Genomic DNA, 18,291 nt, shown 5'->3' with positions numbered 1-18,291 from the left:
ACACCCGGGCCACTGACAGCAACTCCCAAATCTGTGGCCTACACCACCAGCAAGGACAAGGGCAGCGGGTGCAGGGCAACACCAAGGATCCTTCGAAGGTGCACATCATCTTGATTTGGAAAGACCTTCAAAGTCCTGGAACTCCTTCCCCAACAGCACTGTGGGAGTGCCTTCACCAGAAGGACTGTAGAAGTTCAAGAGGGTGTCTCATCACCACCAGTCCATCACACAAACCAGACTCCCCTCCCTGGGCTCCATCTACACTCCCTGCTGCCTCGGGAGAGCAGCCTACGTCATCAAAGGCCCTTCCCACCCTGTTCATTCCCTCTTCAACCCTCTCCCGTCAGACAGAAGATACAAAAGCTTGAGAGCACGCACCACCAGGCTCAAGGACAGTTTCTATCCCGCTGTTATCAGACTCTTGAACGGACCTCTCATACGCTAAAAGATGGAACTCCTGATCTCCCAATCTACTTGGTTGTGGCCCTTGCACCTTATTGTCTGCCTGCACTGCACTTTCTCTGTAACTGGAACAGTATATTCTAGAACATAGAACACTACAGCACAGTAGAGGCCCTTCAGCCCACTGTTGTGCTGACATTTTATCCTGCTCTAAGATCTATCTAACCCTTCCCTCCCACATATCCCCCTATTTTTCTAATATTCATGTGTCTATCTAAGAGTCTCTTAAATGTCCCTAATGTATCTGCCCTCACAACCTCTGCCGGCAGTACGTTCCACGCACCCACCACTCTCTGTGTAAAAAACTTACCCCTGACATCCCCCTTATACCTTCCTCCGATCACCTTAAAATTGTGTCCCCTCGTGTTAGCCATTGTCGCCCTGGGAAAAAGTCTCTGACTGTCCACTCGATCTTTGCCTCTTATCATCTTGTGCACCTCTATCAACTCACCTCTCATCCTCCTTTTCTCCAAAGAGAAAAGCCCTAGCTCACTCAACCTATCCTCATAAGACATGCTCTCCAATCCTGGCAGCATCCTGTTAAATCTCCTCTGCACCCTCTCTAAAGCTTCCACATCCTTCCTATAATGAGGCGACAAAAATTGAACACCGTTCTACATTCTGTCATTGTTTTCCCCTCATACTACCTCGATGTACTGATGTGATGAAATGATCTGTGTGGATGGCATGCAAAACAGTTTTTCACTGTGCCTTGGTACATGTGACAATAATAAACCAACTACCAAGTATATTCTCTCTTAAGCTAGGAGACCAAAACTTCTCACAGAGTCACAGAGCTATACAGCACGGAAACAGGCCCTTCGGCCCAATTTGCCCATGCTGACCAAGGTGCCTTCCTGAGCTAGTCCCATTTGCCTGCATTTGGCCTGTATCCCTGTAAACGTTTCCAATCCATAGAACTTTCTGAATGGCACTTTTTACTGTATCTCACTACATGTGACAACAATCATCTACCAATGGGTTCACATTTAAGACAAGGGTTCTGTATATTCCTTGACGTCAGGTTTGCAGTGAGACTATGGGATGTGGTATTAGTCTCTGCATCTTATTTACATCATTTACTAGTTACTACAAATTAGGGGAGGATAAAAGGAGGAAGCAAGGTTGGCAGAGTGGATTGGTAAGGGGCAGGGGCAGCTGCCTTGGACTGAATGGACGGAGAGAGTGTGGGAACACACCGAGGCAAATGAGAAATCAGTGGAAGGGGATACTGTCGGGACTGAACGCAGTTGGGAGAGATGCGATTCAGGAACTAAATCAAAACCTCCTCACCGTCAAGGATGAGGTCGAGCTGTCTATGTAAATAGAGGGAGTAGTGATTGAAGTTATTCAAGGATAAGGGGAAAGCTGCAAAGAACGTTTTTAAAGCCATTATATGTGCCACTTAAGGCAACTGTGTACTTGGTCAACGTGGCTTAATAAAGCAGAGGACAGTCGAACCCGTTCCTTTGTAAATGACAGCAGGACAGGACCTTCCAAACCCACCACCTTATACCAGCTGCAAGGACAAAGGCAGTGAAAGCATGGGGAACGCACGAGAGGCTCTGCAGGCAGAAGGAGGGGAGATTGTGGGGTTTAAAAGGGGAAGCTGGAGAGGGCAAAAGGAGCGGGGAGGTGGGGAGGGGAGTGTTCAAGAGGAGCAGAAGCACTGAGTAGAGGGTGAAAGCTATAATCTGTGAGAGCCAAATGAATGTTTGTGAGAGGTTGTTGTGCATGAACCAGCACCCCACACCCCACAGGCCCCCCGAACCCTGGAACTCACCTGTGCATACACGGGCGTTGGGATCTCTGGGGCAGCCGCAACAGGGGTTGCCGGAGAGCACTGGGTCGCAAGGGAAACGGCTTCCAACTTCCTTTTCTGCAAGGGAAATGCAACATTTGTCAGTCAGGAGGCACCAGTCGAACCCGCACTTCACAATGCAAGCCCCATGCAACTTCCTCCGGTCCCCCCTGCAGAGATGCTTCACGTTACCTCGTGGTCCCTGGCTGCATTCTCCAAGTAAGACTGTCAGGAGGGCGAGGGGGTACACAGCAGGGGTTGAGTATAGAACATAGAATATTACAGCACAGTACAGGCCCTTCGGCCCACAATGTTGTGCCGATATTTGTTGTGCTTGCTCTAAGATCTATCTAACCCTTCCCTCCCCCATAGCCCTCCATTTCTCTATCATTCATGTGTCTATCTAAGAGTCTCTTAAATGTCTCTAATGTATCTGCCCCCACCACCTCTGCCGGCAGTGCGTTCCACACACCCACCACTCTCTGTGTAAAAAAACTTACCCCTGACATCCCCCTTATACCTTCCTCCAATCACCTTAAAATTGTCTCCCCTCATGTTAGCCATTGTCGCCCTGGGAAAAAGTCTCTGACTGTCCACTCGATCTATGCCTCTTGTGCACCTCTACCAAGTCACCTCTCATCCTCCTCCTCTCCAAAGAGAAAAGCCCGAGCTCGCTCAACCTATCCTCATAAGACATGCTCTCCAATCCAGGCAGCATCCTGGTAAATCTCCTCTGCACCCTCTCTAAAGCTTCCACATCCTTCCTATAATGAGACGACCAGAACCGAACACAATACTCCAAGTGTGGTCTGACCAGAGTTCTGTAGAGCTGCAGCATCACCTCGCGGCCCCGTGGGGAGTTGGGAGGGCAGTGAGAGCGAAGGGTGGGACCGTTCCCCTCTGCTTTCCAGGGTCCAGGCTTGACGAGGGGAGGGGGGGGGAGTGGGGAGCAGGGGGTGGCAGTGAGATAGCACCTGCACCCTCCCCCTCAACAGAAGGCCAGTAAGTATCACACAAGACTCTTGATTAACCCTTTCTGTCCAAGATGCTTGCAAACTCAGAACATCCAGACAAGCTAAGCGGGCGCAGTGCCCACTGGGTTGACTGTTCTAACGCTGCCTAGGTTGAAGCGCTTTGGAAATGGTGGGGATCCCAAATCCGGAACAAGCTACCCACCCACCTATCCAGCCCTGGATCCGTGCCCACCCACAGAAACCCGCAACCCCTGAGCCTCCCACCGCACTCCCGGAATGAACAGGACCGGGTTCATCGCTTGCGATTCTGCGGCGGGAAGGGTTCCCCTTCCTTGCCTCTCCCGCTGCTGGCTCGCAGGGAACTGAAATGGAGAGGAGTTGGGTACCAATTCCGGTCAAACGCCTTCCCAGCCTTAACGGAGACCGTGGAATCCAGCACCACAGTTTGTTTCAGGAGGTTTAGAATACAGATTTTCCATGGAATTGCAGAAGATTTACCATCCACAAAGAGGGCACGTGGCACATCCTGTCTGTGCTGATTGGAAAACATTACACAGCTTAATTCCCACCTACTAGCAATGGGTCCAGAGCCACAGAGTAATACAGCACGGAAACAGGCCCTTCAGGCCAACCCATCCATACCCACCTAAGCCAGTCCCATTTGCCCACGTTTGGCCCATATCCCTCTCAGTCACAGCCCTTCATGTACGCGTCCAAGCACTTGCTAAATACGATGAGAGTCTCCGACTCTGCCACCCTTTCCAGCAACGAATTCCAGATCCCCATAACGTTTTCAGTTTTCACCCCTCTGCTAAGAGAAATCGTTCTTTGATCTCTTTCTGGGACCCTGATAATTCTCTCTACCCTCAGCCACCTCTGTTCTTGTGATAACAACCCCAGCTCGTCCAACCTTTCACCACTCAAATTCTCTTGGCAACATCCTCGTGAATCTGCTCTGTACGCTCTCTTTGGAAGGTTTGGGTCCGAATGCGAGCGAGGGCGAGGCTTGCCCTGGGGAAGCAAAGGCAGAGTCCCGTCCACAACCCGGGAGTGTGGCTCGGCCCGTCGAGCACCGGAGAGAGAGCAGGGGAATTGTGGGGTTAGGAAAGAGACAATGACGGGTGAAGGAGGAACGTCCGGGAATTTTAAGGAAATGTTATCTGGGAATTATAAGTTTGTAGTATGGTCAGCTTAAAGTGTCGGCAACATTAGATAGTAGAGGCACAAGAGACAACAGACGCTGGAATCAGGAACCACATACACAGCGCTGGAGGAACCTGGTGGGTCGGGCAGCATCTACAGAGGGAAATAGACAGTCGACATTTCGGGTCAAGACCCTTCATCTGGACTGCAGTCTCAACCCAAAACGTTGACTGTTCATTTTGTGTGTTGCAATAGTGGAGGTAGCTCAACGGTGACGTTAGAAGAGCAGGAGGGTCAGTTAGGTCAGGGAAGCGTTTAGACTGTAAGGCATAGCTAGCTGGAGCAGAGATATTCAAAGGGAGGTGGAAAGTAGCTTAAGTGCAGGACGGCCGATCATAGGTCACGACAGAAGGATGGGACCATAAATTAGAGCACCCAGTGGCAGGGAGAAAGGGGGAAATGGCTGTCTGGCAAAGTCCCATTTGTCAGGCAGTTAGAGGCAACTCCTGCAGAGATAAAACTAAAATCAAGTACTACAAAGGAAAGTGTGTTACGGATTGAATTGTGAAATCCGCATGTAATTACTGTAACGCAAATACTATAAATTTCTGGAAGTTTTTTTGGGGTCATTGAGGTACCTTTGAGCTCTTACTCGAAGTGTTCCCCAGTGTACACTGTAACAGGGCTTGAACTTGTGCGAGAAGCTCACCACTGCTGTACAAGAGATTTTCTCTGTCTGCTGTCCTGAGCTGAGGCATAATTAAGAGGGCGACTGGGCCAGATTCAGGGTGTAGGTCTAACACACAAAGTCCTCCAACAACAGGGGTGCCTGCAGACACAGTAAGCCTCCTCACTTGCGTCAGTGACTGAGGGGGAGGCAGGAGAACTGACGGAGGCCAGTACCGGAGACGATCAGCAGAAAGAGCGATGAGCTCCTTCCGGGAGATTTTAACAAGCAAGAACTCAAAAGGTAGCACCCTCTGGGTTATTCAGTTGCCAAGATCAAAAGAAAATAGGAAAGCAATGTCGATGAACGCGCAGCTGGAGGGTAAAGGGACGGGCGAGGAGGTCGGACCTGTACAGGCCGTATGGGTTCCAACCCGAAACAGCGATATAGTTGTGAGAAGATTTTCTCGGGATTCTCGGGAGGGGTTAAATGAAACTGGCGGTGGAGTGAAGTGGAATTTGAGGTGTCCTGCGGAAGGAAGAGCAACAAATCTGGAGGCAGGAAATGGGTTTGGAAGACAGAGGAATCACAGCCTAAAACTAAAAGGGAATCTGATGGTATGTCCTCAGCAGTGGGTCTACGTTTTAAGGGAAATGAGCTCAGGGGAACTGGACAACAAGATATCAAACCTGAGGAGGGGTAATCCACCTGAAACATCAACCCTTGTTCCTCTTTCCACAGGTGCTGCCTGACCTGCTGAGTGTCTCCAGCATTTTTGGTTTTATTTCAGATTTCTAGCACTGCAAACTTTTTCTGATTTTCTTTCTTTATGCAAAAGGTATTGTACCATTGCTGAAACCTTGAAGGGCTGACTTGCAGGGAAGATTGCACGGGAGGCTGAGAGGAGGGGGACTTGTGAGGTTACACTGCTGGGATCATAATAATGGGACACTGTTGGTGGAAGATGGAAGCGAACGAGCAGGCAAGCTCCTAAGAACTTCTGAATCAGCAGGCAATAAAAATGGGGAACTTCAACTCTCTTAACAACAACTAAGATAGGATCAGGGCAAAAGGTACTGAGGATCCAGAACCCTAAAAAATCCATCCAGATCTTTTTTTTAAGCTGGTCATGAAGACAACCAAGAGGGTGATGTTCAAGGTCAGAACTGGATTTAAGTTTAGGGAATGAACCTGGTCGGTTGGGGAGCATTTTCGATAGTAGTGATCGTAAATTAGTTACAATTAGCATTGTAATGGAAAAGGGCAAAGATGGACCAGGAGCAGAACATCGCAATTGGGGAAAAGCCAATTTTACTAAGATGAGATGTGATTGTAGAAGATTGGACTGGAAATAGTTACCTGATCAGTGTTAGAGCTAATGGGAGGTAGTCAAGGAGGAGATGAAAAGGCTCTGAGGAAATATGTTCCCACAAATGGGTGAGACAGTCAGTCAAGATCCCGCTTGAATGCCAAGGTGAATTGTGAACAAAGATAAGGCATAAAAAAAGAGCTTATGACTAAGACTTAGTGAAATGTGGAATGAGGGAGGCATGGAGAGGGTGAATGTCCACAGTCTTTTTCCCAGGGTTGGGGAATCAAGAACTAGAGGGCACAGGTTTGAGGTGAGAGGGGAGAGATTTAATAGGAATCTGAGGGGCAACTTTTTCACCCAGAGGGTGGTCAGTATATGAAACGAGCTGCCAGAGGAAGTGGTTCAGGCAGGTACATTAACGACATTTAAAAGGTACTTGGATAGGTACATGATTAGGAAAGCTTTAGAGGGATATGGGCCAAATGCTGGCAAATGGGACGAGCTTGGATGAGCATCTTGGTCGACATGGACCAGTTGGGCTAAAGGGCCTGTGTCCGTGATGTATGACTCCAAACAACTGCAGCTGAGTTGTGGACAAGACATACAAAACTGCAGTAAGATAATATTTATTAATTAAGCTCCTTTAATAAAGTCAATTGGCATATTTCATTTCTGGGGGGAAATTACATGGCATTATTAAGTTTATATGTTTTTTAATACATTGATTGAATCCAGAGCTGGGGTTAGTTTGATTCAGAGTCTGCTGTGGAAATGGACAAGTTTAGGATCTGGCATTGGAGGACAGAGGGTAAACCTTGGGAATGGTCGACCAGACAATCAGTGACCCTGGGAGCAAGTTGGACAATGTCAAAGAATCTGCATTTTCCACAATCTCACAGGGCCATAACCCATGACAGATACAAAGTGCTTCATACTGGAGAAAGTCCGGAGGGGCATAAAAAGCAAAAGGGGCTGAAAGCAAAAAGGGAATTAGAAAAACAAAGCAGAATGAAAGGCTTGACCTTTGAGGTGTGTTTGACGTCTCTGGGCCTGTACTCGATGGAGTTCAGAAGGATGAGGCGAGATCCCACTGAAAGCTACCGGATACTGAAAGGCCTGGATAGAGCGGATGTGGAGAGGATGTTTCCATCAGTGGGAGAGTCCAGGATCTGAGGGCACAACCTCAGAATAAAGAGACGTCCCTTTAGAACTGAGATGAGGAGGAATCTCTTTAGCCACAGGGCGGTGAATCTGTGGAATTTGTTGCCACAGACGGCTGTGGAGGCCAAGTCATTGGGGGCATTTAAGGCAGAGATTGATAGGTACTTGATAGGTAAGGAGGGTTATGGGGAGAAGGCAGGACAATGGGGTTGAAAAATATCAGCCACGATTGAATGATGGAACACACTCGATGGGTCGAATGGCCTAATTCTGCTCCTATATCTTAAGGAAATATTGGCAATGAAAATCGAGCAAAACCCAATGAGGTGTTATTCAAACATAAAGAGAGGGAAGAATAGACCATATTAAAGACTAAAGAGCATGCTTAGAGGCCGAATACATGTGGACAGTTCTTGAATAAATACTTTGCATTTGTTTGCACGATCGAGAGAGCAATGTAGACATTATATTTGAAGGGGAGTGCAACATTTATTCATTGAGGGGACGTGGGCAGCTCTGGGAAGGTCAGCAGTTTTAATGCCCATCAGTTGTTGCTCCCAAGAAGCTGCTTACTAGAGCGGCAGGGAGCTCTGGCATGTCAAGGACATGTCAAGAGAGGCCACAGAGTAAAGGCAGGCATTTTGTAGCTGATGTGCACTGCAGCCACGATGTGGAGGGAGTGAATGGTATGCCAATCAAGTGAGCTGCTTTGTCGTGGGCCTGTACGGTGTCCAGCTCCCTCAATCATCCGTTCAATCAAACGGAGAGCGCTCCATCACGCTGACGTGCATTGTAGATGGTGGAGAGGCTTTGGGGAAACTGGACCAGAGTCACCCAAAGAGGGAAAAACAGCCTCTAGCGTTCTTTTGACCTCACATTATTTACGTGGCTGTTGCAGTTAAGGTAGTGTGTAAACACAAGAGAGACTGCAGATGCTGGGATCTGGAGCAACACACAAAATGCTGGAGGAACTCAGCAGGTCGGGCAGCATCTGTGGAGCGAAATGGATAGTTGATGTTTCGGGTCGAGACCTTTCATCAAGACTGGAAAGAATGAGGGGAGATAGTCAGGTGGGGGGGAAGGGGTGAAGCAAGAGCTGGCAGGTGATAGGTGGATCCAGGTGAGAGGGGGGCTGATAGGCAGGTGAGGGAGTCGGGGGGGGGGGGGGGGGGGGGGGGGGGGGGGGGGGGGGGGGGGGGGGGGGGGGGGGAGATTGGGGATTATCCCAGGATGTTGACAGGAGGATCCAACAATGGTATAAACCACACTTGGTCATGGAGTGGGGAGTTAAACTCTCTCTAGTCGGAGATGGTTACTGCAGGTTAACAGTACACGATGGAATAAACACAAGAGAGGAAATATTATGGGTTCAGCATTTTTGAAAGCAGATAGATCACCAGATCCAGAAGAAATGGGTCCCCAGATGTTGAGGAAATAGCACAGGCTCTGGCTGTTATAGCAACATTTACTGCCACTTAACAAGGAATAGGACAAGTAATCACTGGCTTGGCAGCATTTTGTGGGCAACTTACTGAAAAAAAGTTGAGAAACATGGATTAATTAAGCAGGTTCAGCTATGGATATTAGGATAACGTTGTGTCTGACTAACCTAGATGGCATTCCTTGAGGAGATCAGGGAGAGGATTGATGAGGGTCATGGAAGTGACGTCATTTACAAGGATCGGCAGACTGGTCCAAAGATTAAAATCCAGGGGACCCGAGAGAAAGGGGCAAGTTAGATCCAAAGCTGGCTACTAGGCTGGGAGCAGAGTAATGGTTGGCATGTGTCTTCAGGTCTGAAAGGCTTTTGGTAGTGAAGTTCACATACTGGGACCTTTGCTTTCTGTGGTATATGATTCATTGTAAACTCTCCACTACCCTGGATGAGTGCAGGGCTAACAACTCTCAAGGAGCTCAACACCTATCAGGAGAAAGGCAGCCTGCTCGATTGGCACCCATCAACCATCCTGAAGGTTCACTCCTTCGACTACCGATACGGTAGCTGCAGTCTACAAAATGCGCTGTAGTTATTCACCCAGCTACTCCGACAGCACCTCGCAAACCTACAGCCTCCACCACCAAGAAAGACAAGGATAGGGCGCAGGGGGAACACCAACCCCCTGCGGGTTCCTCCGCACGTCACAGTAGCAGCAGTGTGTACCATCTACAGGATGCACTGCACCAACTCACCAAGACCCCTTCCATAGCTCCTTCCAAACTCGGGACTTCTACCAGCTAGAAGGACAAGGGCAGCAGAAGCATGGGGGGATCCCACCACCCCCTGGAAGTTGCCCTCCAAGCTACACACCATCCTGACTTGGAAATGTATCTCCGTACCTTCACCATCACTTGGTCCAAGTCCTGGGACTCCCTTTCCATTGGCACCATGACCAGAAGGACTCTGCAACCGTTGCGAGTCAGCGACTCACCACCAACTTCTCAGGGTGAATTAAGGATGGGCAATAAACACTGACTTCACCGGTGACAACCAGATCCCCAAACATGAATTTTTTTAAACATTTTGCAGATGATTTAAAGCAACCAAGAAAGAATTGGTGCATGCTTGAATAACAAGGAAGAATGTCTGCAGAAAGCTATCAGAGGTCAGGTGGGCAGAGAAATGGCCGACGGAACTAAACCCAGCAAGGTTTCTGGTAATGCAGTGAGGGAGAACCGTCAAAGTAAGGAAAGTTACAAAAAATACGGATGGTGTAGAGGAACAGGTGCACCTTGGAGTGCATGTCCACATGTAGTGGGGCGGGTGGATAGGGTGCACAAGGAGGTATAGTCCATTATATATATTTACCTTTACGATCAAGGTTCCGCTTATAAGAGGAGCAGGTCATGCTTAGAACTGCACAGGAAATTCACAAGTTCTGATCATCATAATACAGGAAATGTTGTACCACAGGGATTCAGAAACCAGTTTATCAGAACAAAGACAAGAAAATTAGTAGTGGGCTCTCAGTTCTGCCTCACCATTCAATACGCCATGGCTGATCGGCCCCACCTCCTCTCTCTTCCGTGCAGTTCCCCACAGCCCTCAATTCCCTGATCTTAACAAAAAAGATATCTACTTCCTTTTAAATAGCCATTGATCCAGCCTCTGTAACCCTCTAGGGTAGAGAGTTCCAGAGACTCCTGTGTTGAGTGGGTTGGGGAACTTTAGCTGTGGGGAAAGGCTGGTTCTGCTGGCGTGGTTTTCTCTGGAACCGGGAGCAGAGGGTGGACAGATTTAACTCGGCACTGAAACTGTGAATGTCAGAGATGGAGGGAAGACCAGCAGTTCTGGTCGTCACATTGTAGGAAGGATGTGGAAGTGTTGGAGAGGGTGCAGAGGAGATTTACCAGGATGCTGCCTGGTTTAGAGAGGATGCATTATGAGGAGAGACTAAGGGCTTTACTCTTTGGAGAGGAGGAGGATGAGAGGAGACATGATAGAGGTGTACAAAATATTAAGAGGAATAGATAGAGTGGACAGCCAGCGCCTCTTTCCCAGGGCACCAATGCTCAATACAAGAGGGCATGGCTTTAAAGTAATGAGTGGGAAGTTCAAGGGAGATATCAGAGGGAGGTTTTTCACCCAGAGAGTGGTTGGGGCGTGGAATGCGCTGCCTGGGGCAGTGGTGGAGGCAGGTACATTGGTCAAATTCAAGAGATTTTAAATTCCTCCATATGCTTATCTAGTAATCTCTTGATATGTGGGAGGAAGGGGTTAGATAGTATTAGGCGAGGTTTAAAGGTTGGCACAACATGGTGGGCCGAAGGGCCTGTATTGTGATGTATTGTTCTATGAAGAGGAAGAACTCATTCGTAGATAGGTCGACTACTATGATAACTGGATGCTCAAGTTAATTGCTGGGAGGATGGAAGGAGAGACAAGGAGAAATCTTTCTCGTGGTGAGGGAGTTAGGAACTTGCTGTCTAAACCCCATCCCAGCGTTTAAACACATCTGGATGAGCAGGCCAAGAGCGTATAGTGGCACAGTGGTCCAGCTAATGGAGCTGATGCCTCCTAGCTCCACTGACCTGGGTTCGATCCTGACCTCCGGTGCTATCTGTATGGAATTTGCATGTTCTCCGTGACCGTGTGGGTTTCCCCCGGGCGCTCCACTTTCCTCCCACACCTCCCACACCTCAGACGGTTGGTAGGTTAATTGGCTACCGTAATTTACCGTGTAGGCGGATGGTAGGAGAGTGAGGATGAAAGGGAATAAGTTTATAGTGGGGTAGGTGGGGTTGAAGGGACTCTCCCGAAAGCAGGTATGGCCAGAAGGATTGTAGGAAACCACGACAAATATGAGTAGCTACAGGGCTATGGATGGAGGGCTGGGAAGTGGGATAGGGATAGACAGCTCTTTTTGGGCCAGGATGGAGATGCAATGGACTGAATGGCCTTTTTATATTTCATAAATTTCCATGATTCCAATATTGTGTACAGTTTTGGTCAGCCTGTTATAGGAAGGACATCTTTAAGTTGAAAAGAGTGCAAAGATTTACAAGAGAGTTAGCAGGACTCGTATTATAGGGAGGGGTTGGGCAGGCTAGGATTTTATTCCTTGGAACGTTTAGGAGACCAAGGGGTGTCCGAGAGGTGTATAAAATCACGAGGGGCAAAGATAAGGTGAATGTACAGTCTTTTTTCCAGGGAAAGGGAACCAAAAACTATAGGTCTAAGGTGAGGAGGGAAAGATTTAAAAGGGACCTGAGGGGCAACTTCTTCACACAGAGGGTGGAACAAGCTGCCAGGGGAAGTAGTTGAGGCAGGTACAATAAAATTTAAGAGACACTTGGACGGGTACATGGATAGGAAAGGTTTAGAGGGATATGGGCCAAAGGCGGGCAAATGGGACTAACTTAGATGGGCATGTTGGTCGGCATGGACCAGTTGCGCTGAAGGGTCTGTTTCTTCTATATTACTCTGTGACTCAAGTAGGTGCTCCATCTATCTTCCACTGCCCTCCTCACCTTTATAGCCAGTCTGAAGCTACTTAATAGTGACTCAGTATCTCATCAACTTGCCATTGGACATTCCAGGCTCAAAGTCCTACAGAGGTGAATCTATCTGGAGAAAAGCAAAAATCTGGAACTCTTTTCCCTCTGAGATGTCAGCCTCGCTGGGGACGACTGGAGCTCAAGGCCAAGATGAACAGGTTTGTATAGGGATAGAATATTCAGAGCTTTATAAAGCAAGTGGAGAGACATCTGGAGCTCCTCTGTACACTTTGGAGAGGGTGCAGAAGAAGTTCACCAGGATGCTGCCTGGATTGGAAGGTATAAGCTATAAAGAGAGGTTGGACAAACTTGGGTTGTTTTCTCTGGAGAGGCGGAGGCTGAAGGGAGGCCTGATAGAAGATTATGAGAGGCATAGATAGGCAGTCAGAATCGTTTTCCCCAAGGTAGAAACATCAACTACTAGAGCTGAGGGGGAGGCAAGTTTAAAGATGTGCAGGGCAAGTTTTTTTTTGTACACAGTGTGGTGGGTGCCTGGAACGGGCTGGCGGGGGGAGGTACAACAGTGGCATTTAAGAGGCTGTTAGATAGACACACGAACATGCAGGGAATGGAGGGATATGGATCATTTCTAGGCAGAAGAGATTTAGTTTAATTTGACATCATGATCAGTGCAGATATTGTGGGCCAAAGGGCCTGTTCCTGTGCTGTACTGTTCTATGTTCCTGTGCTCAGCAGGTAACATCTTTCACTCAACAGGGCAAGTGGGCACAATTAAACCTTTAATCAGATACACTCAAACTGAGCTTGTTTTCGCTCGGGCGAAGGAGGCCGCGAGGTGAATAACAGAGGTAGATAAAATTAGAAGAGGCATAGATAGGGCGAATAGTCAGAACCTTTTTTCCTGCGGTTGGGCTATCAGGTTTGAGCTGAGGGGAAGGAGTTTTGAAGGGGATCTCTGAAGGGAAAGGTTTTCCACACAGAGAGGGGTTGATATCTGGAACGCGCTGCCAAAGGAGGTGGGAGAATCAGATACAGTCACTACATTTAAGAGGCATTTAGACAGACACTTGAATAGCGTTGAAAGTGGTGTCACAAGTAGACAGGGTGGTGAGAAAGGCATTTAGCACGCTGGCTGGCCCTCATCAGTCAGGGCACTGAGTGTAGGAGTTGGGACGTTACATTGTAGTTGTACAAGTCGTTGGTGAGGCTGCACTCGGGAGCACTGTGTACAGTTTTGGTCACCCTGTTATAGGAAAGTCGTGGTTAAACTGGAAAGAGTGCAGAGATTTATGAGGATATTGCCGGGACCAGAGGGCCTGAGTTATAGGGAGAGGTTGGCCGGGCTGGGTCTCTATTCTTTGGAATGTAGGACAATGAGGGGCGACCTTATAGAAGTGTTTAAAATTATGACAGGCACAGATAAGGTGGACGGTAACAGTCTTTTCCCCAGGGTAGGGAAGTCCAAAACTAGGGGCACAGGTTTAGGATGAGAGGGGAAAGATTCATAAGGGACCTGAGGGGCAACTTTTCCATGCAGAGGGTGGGGAGTATATGGAACGAGCTGCCAGAGGAAGTGGGTGAGGCAGGTACAACAGGACCATTTAAGAAGCACTTGGATAGGTACATGGAGGGGGCAGGGCTTGGAGGGATATGGGCCAAAAGCAGGAAATTGGGACTATCTGGGTGAGCACCGTGGTCGGCATGGACTGGTTGGGCCGAAGGGCCTGTTTGCTCTATCACCCTGTAATAGGCGAGGCATAGAAGGAGCAACACACAAACCGCTGGAGGAACTCAGGGGGGTCAGGCAGCATCTGTGGGGGGAATGGACAATCGACGTTTCAGGTCGAGATGAAGGGGCTCGACCCATCATCTTGCTCCAGGTTCCAGCAGCTGCTGTCTCCGAGGCAATAGAAGGACGCAGTTCTAATGTGGGCAAATGAGATTAGTGTAGATGGGCAAGAAAGGTCATGATGGGCCGAAAGGCCTGTTTCTGTGCTGTGGGACTCTGTGTGTGCCTGGTTGCTTTCAAACCAACTTCAGAACGGTTACGAAATTTGACAATGTTTGACAAGCCAAGAGGTTAATTTGTCCTGAGTGGATACCGAGAGGAAACGTAAAGGTTTCACACGACAGGAAGGATGTGATCGCATTGGAGAGGGTGCAGAGGAGATTCACCAGGATGTTGCTGGGATGGAGCCCTTCAGTCACGAGGAGAGACTGAGCATGTTTTACCTGCCGCGGAGGAGGCTGTATACAAACTCACGAGGGGGATAGAGAGGTGAGACAGCAGGAAACATTTTCCTGTAGCAGCGAATCTCAAACTAGAGGGCAAGGGGTAGGAAGTTTAGATGGAGCTGACGGAGGACCTTTTTCCACCCAGGGGATGGTTGCACACTCTGCCTGAGTGAGTGACAGAGGCAAAGACTCACACAGCATCCAAGAATTATCCAGACGAGCACTTGAATCTCCAAGGTGTGGACCAAGTACTGGTAAATGGGATGAGTAGAGATGGGTACTTTGCTGGCAAAGACACAATGCACCAAAAGGTCTGTTTCTGTGCTGTATAACTATGAATTAACTCTTTATATACCTGATTGAGCTAGAAAGTATTCAAAGCAAACCTGGACCGTAGCAACAGCAATATCACAAAACATCTCCACTTAGCAAGTATATCTTGGAACAGTGCCCACTTTATGTTAGAAATGCCTGTCTAAATTAATGATAGCAATTACTTACGCAAACACATCATGCTGTTAAAGCAACCCCCCTCCCCTGCCACTGACATCTCTACACGGGCAGCTTCCATTGTGCTGGGAAGAGGAATGAGTCACGTGTTTGGCCGAAGATGACACGAGTCTGGGGTGGAAGCACGTTGGTCCGGGTTACTGTACGAATGAGCTTGCATCAGAGAGTGCAACGGAATTAGCTCAACAGGTTGGACAACACAAGAGGGTCAACTCAAAGTGCTGAGCACACAGGGTAGAAATCCGTCCTCGGCCACATGTGCTCGACATATCGATAGAGCGGAGTTCAACGTGTGACTGCAAAGGGCGTGGAGTGCGCGCGCCTGAATATGGACTACAACCCCTGGGTCTCCATGCTCCCCTCCCCGCATCCTGCCTTCCTGAGACCGTCGACGACCTCGGTTCCCTGAAGTCCCGCCAATACCCACCTCCACCAGGTGTGTGGGTCATAACTGCGGAGGGGTGTGTGTGTGTGTGTGTGTGTCCGTGTGTGTGCATGCGCGCGTGTCCATGTATGCACACGTCTGCGCCCGTGCGTGCGTGTCTGCATCCCCATGCTTGCGCGCGTGTGCCGTGTTGGGGGAGGCTGCAGGAGCACCGACAGACAGGGAGACCGCACCTTACCCACTGAACCCCCTGCGCAGTTAAAGACAACCCAGTGACACATTACGGGGGTGCGAGGTGCCAGGGGTCAGGCACCCGTGGTACACAGGACCGAGAGATGCACAAGTAGCATCTGAACAGACAGGCCAAAGCACCGGTAGATGAGTCGGGAGTCGATGAGACAGTCCGTGACACTGCAGGAACACCGTGCGGAGGGGTGGGCGATGCAATCAGCAAGGGGTTAAACTGCACCACAAAAAAACCACTCAAATCAACTGGTCAAACAATAGAAATGAAACTCACGGATAACAAATTTTTTGTGACGTTTTCGATGCTGTTGGTCCTGTCTGGTAGCTTCACGACAGGGACCCTTTGTAAACTAGCACTTGTTGCTAAGTAGGGCAAGCCCTGTTCCATAACACCATAGAGGGAGAAAGAGACAGAAGAGGTTATCCCGGTAGTACGACCACCACAGCCCGACTGTGATTCCATTCCTTGTGTTCAAATCCCTCCGGGGCAGTGCCCGTACTGTGCCACTGAAACCTCTCCTCCAGCACCTCCGGACCTCAGCCGTCCCTGCTCCCCACCAGTCTGACGTTCCCCCACTTCTGACGCTGCTCTGCCCCTTCGGCTGCTCAGGCTACGAGCTCTGGAATTCCCTCTTCCCTACTCTCCTCGAAAGCCGGGCTACTCTAACAGAGCTTGCAAGTCAGCCGCCCGAAGATAGTCTCGGTGCTGAACTGGAGTTTGATTACGAGCTTCAAGAAGGGATTTTCTACCACGTCCGACCTGGATTGTTATTGGAAGGGCAATCACGATACTTCATCTCCACAACGTGGACGGGGTTGTCAGAATCCAAGATCCTCTCGACCTGAAGAGTCCTGTAACCTCTCAATTGCTCCTGGCAACACTAAGCACGCTGGCATGTCACTGCTTTCCACCACCAACCCCCCGACCCAGCACTGATCTCTCCCACAGGTGCATAAGGAGGCGTGGATTCCTGAGGTGGATAGCCCTTGCGCAAGTTGACTTGCTTGCTCCAAGCCTACACGGTAGCAGCAGGCAGCCATCCAGCTGGCTGCTGAGCCTTATTCCGCCCGGATCGGACGTGCGCTGAGCTGTATGTGTCAGCGGCTGGGATCACGGTGGTCTGATCCACTTCCTCGCTCGGCTGACAGTGGGAGCAGGTACAGCCCATGCACCCCCAAACCCATCCCGCTACTGGGACGTCCTGAAGCCAGAACCAGCACGGCAACCTCCCGCAAACAAAAAGAAATGACCATGCGACCTGCTTCGCAGTGATGTGGGGAAGGGATAAATATTGGTCCCAGGACACCAGGAGAGCTCCCCTTCTCTTCTAATAGCATCTATGGGATCTTCTCTGAGAGAACAGAGGGAGATCTTGGCCTGAGGTCCCATCTACAAGGTGGCACCACTAACAGTGCAGGACTCCGTCAGTCTACCCCGCCGAGCAACTCTCCCTCACTATTGCCTCTCTCAGCAGCACTCCTGACAGCACGGTGCCCCCTAAGTAGCCCCTCCGACAGCCCGCTGCTCCCTCATTCCTGGCCCTCCAGCAGTGCGGCATTCTCTAAGAGCCAACGGTGCCTGGGCAAGACTACACTTGTTCACCCCAGTCTCTCAGCTGCAGACATGCTAAGGTTGGAACGGAATCCCTCTGGCTGGGTCCACGAGTTGACTTACACTTCCTTTGCCAACTTTAAAAATCTTGTCATATTGGACACACTATGCCACAGTTGCAAGCAGGCTGCCGCAGCATTGGCCTCTGACCACCAGATGGCCCTTAAGTGCGTTAAGTACTTGCATACAACTGGCGACGAGACAATGTGGGAGGGGTTAAAGCCAAAGGCGCAGATCATTTCTGTACCGCCAACCAAATGCTTTTATTAAGAGACACATTTAGGGACAGCTACCCCTCAGTGAGCAGGTAACGTGGGCACCAGGCAGGGTAAACCCAGCAGGACTCTACTGAGGAAATGCTTTTCATTTCTATAGCGCCTTTCAGGAACTCAGGACATTCCAAAGAACTTGACAGCCAATGAAGTGTGGTCGTTCATGCAAGGCAGGAAACACAGTAGCCAATCCCCAAGCACCGAGATCTCACCAGCAGCAATTAATTCTTTGTTGTGACATTGGTTGAGGGCTGTATTGACCAGGAGGATCGTAAGAGCACTGTAGACCTTCTGAGTGTGCCTCGTGAGGGAGGAAGCCCACAGCGAGAAGCAGCGCCTCCGACAGTGTAGCACTCCCCCAGAGCCACACTGGCAGTACCGATCTGGGTGCCGGGACTTGGCATCAGGAGAAGGCTCGAACCCTCTGCTTCCTGACTCACGTGTGGGAGAGCATCTCCAGTGGTTCAGGATTCCTTCCCGGCCCAACTCCTGGGGTAGTCAGGCACAAGGTTTAAGGGGGTGCAGGCATCGCAGGTAGAGAGGCCACCCTATACT

General features: G+C 49.6%; 1 protein-coding gene across 9 annotated transcripts in view; it reads right to left on the bottom strand.

The window, feature by feature from the left end:
* The window catches only part of LOC127587022 (histone acetyltransferase KAT5), a 57,520-nt gene that overhangs the window by 26,283 nt on the left and 12,946 nt on the right, over nt 1-18,291 (bottom strand). For 6 of the 9 annotated variants that reach the window (XM_052045149.1, XM_052045143.1, XM_052045148.1 and 3 more), the window contains 2 exons: nt 16,127-16,231; nt 2,246-2,341 (listed from right to left, as the gene is read on the bottom strand). In XM_052045149.1, the coding sequence (XP_051901109.1) occupies nt 2,246-2,341; nt 16,127-16,231 (201 nt within the window). The remainder of the gene's footprint in view (nt 1-2,245; nt 2,342-16,126; nt 16,232-18,291) is intronic. The other 3 variants (XM_052045147.1, XM_052045145.1, XM_052045146.1) reach the window with 1 other exon arrangement.

The sequence above is a fragment of the Pristis pectinata genome, chromosome 38 (assembly GCF_009764475.1).
Source record: "Pristis pectinata isolate sPriPec2 chromosome 38, sPriPec2.1.pri, whole genome shotgun sequence".
In the NCBI taxonomy this organism is placed as follows: Eukaryota; Metazoa; Chordata; class Chondrichthyes; order Rhinopristiformes; family Pristidae; genus Pristis; species Pristis pectinata.
Note: the sequence above shows the minus strand (reverse complement) of the source record. Positions and strands in the feature narration are given on the sequence as shown.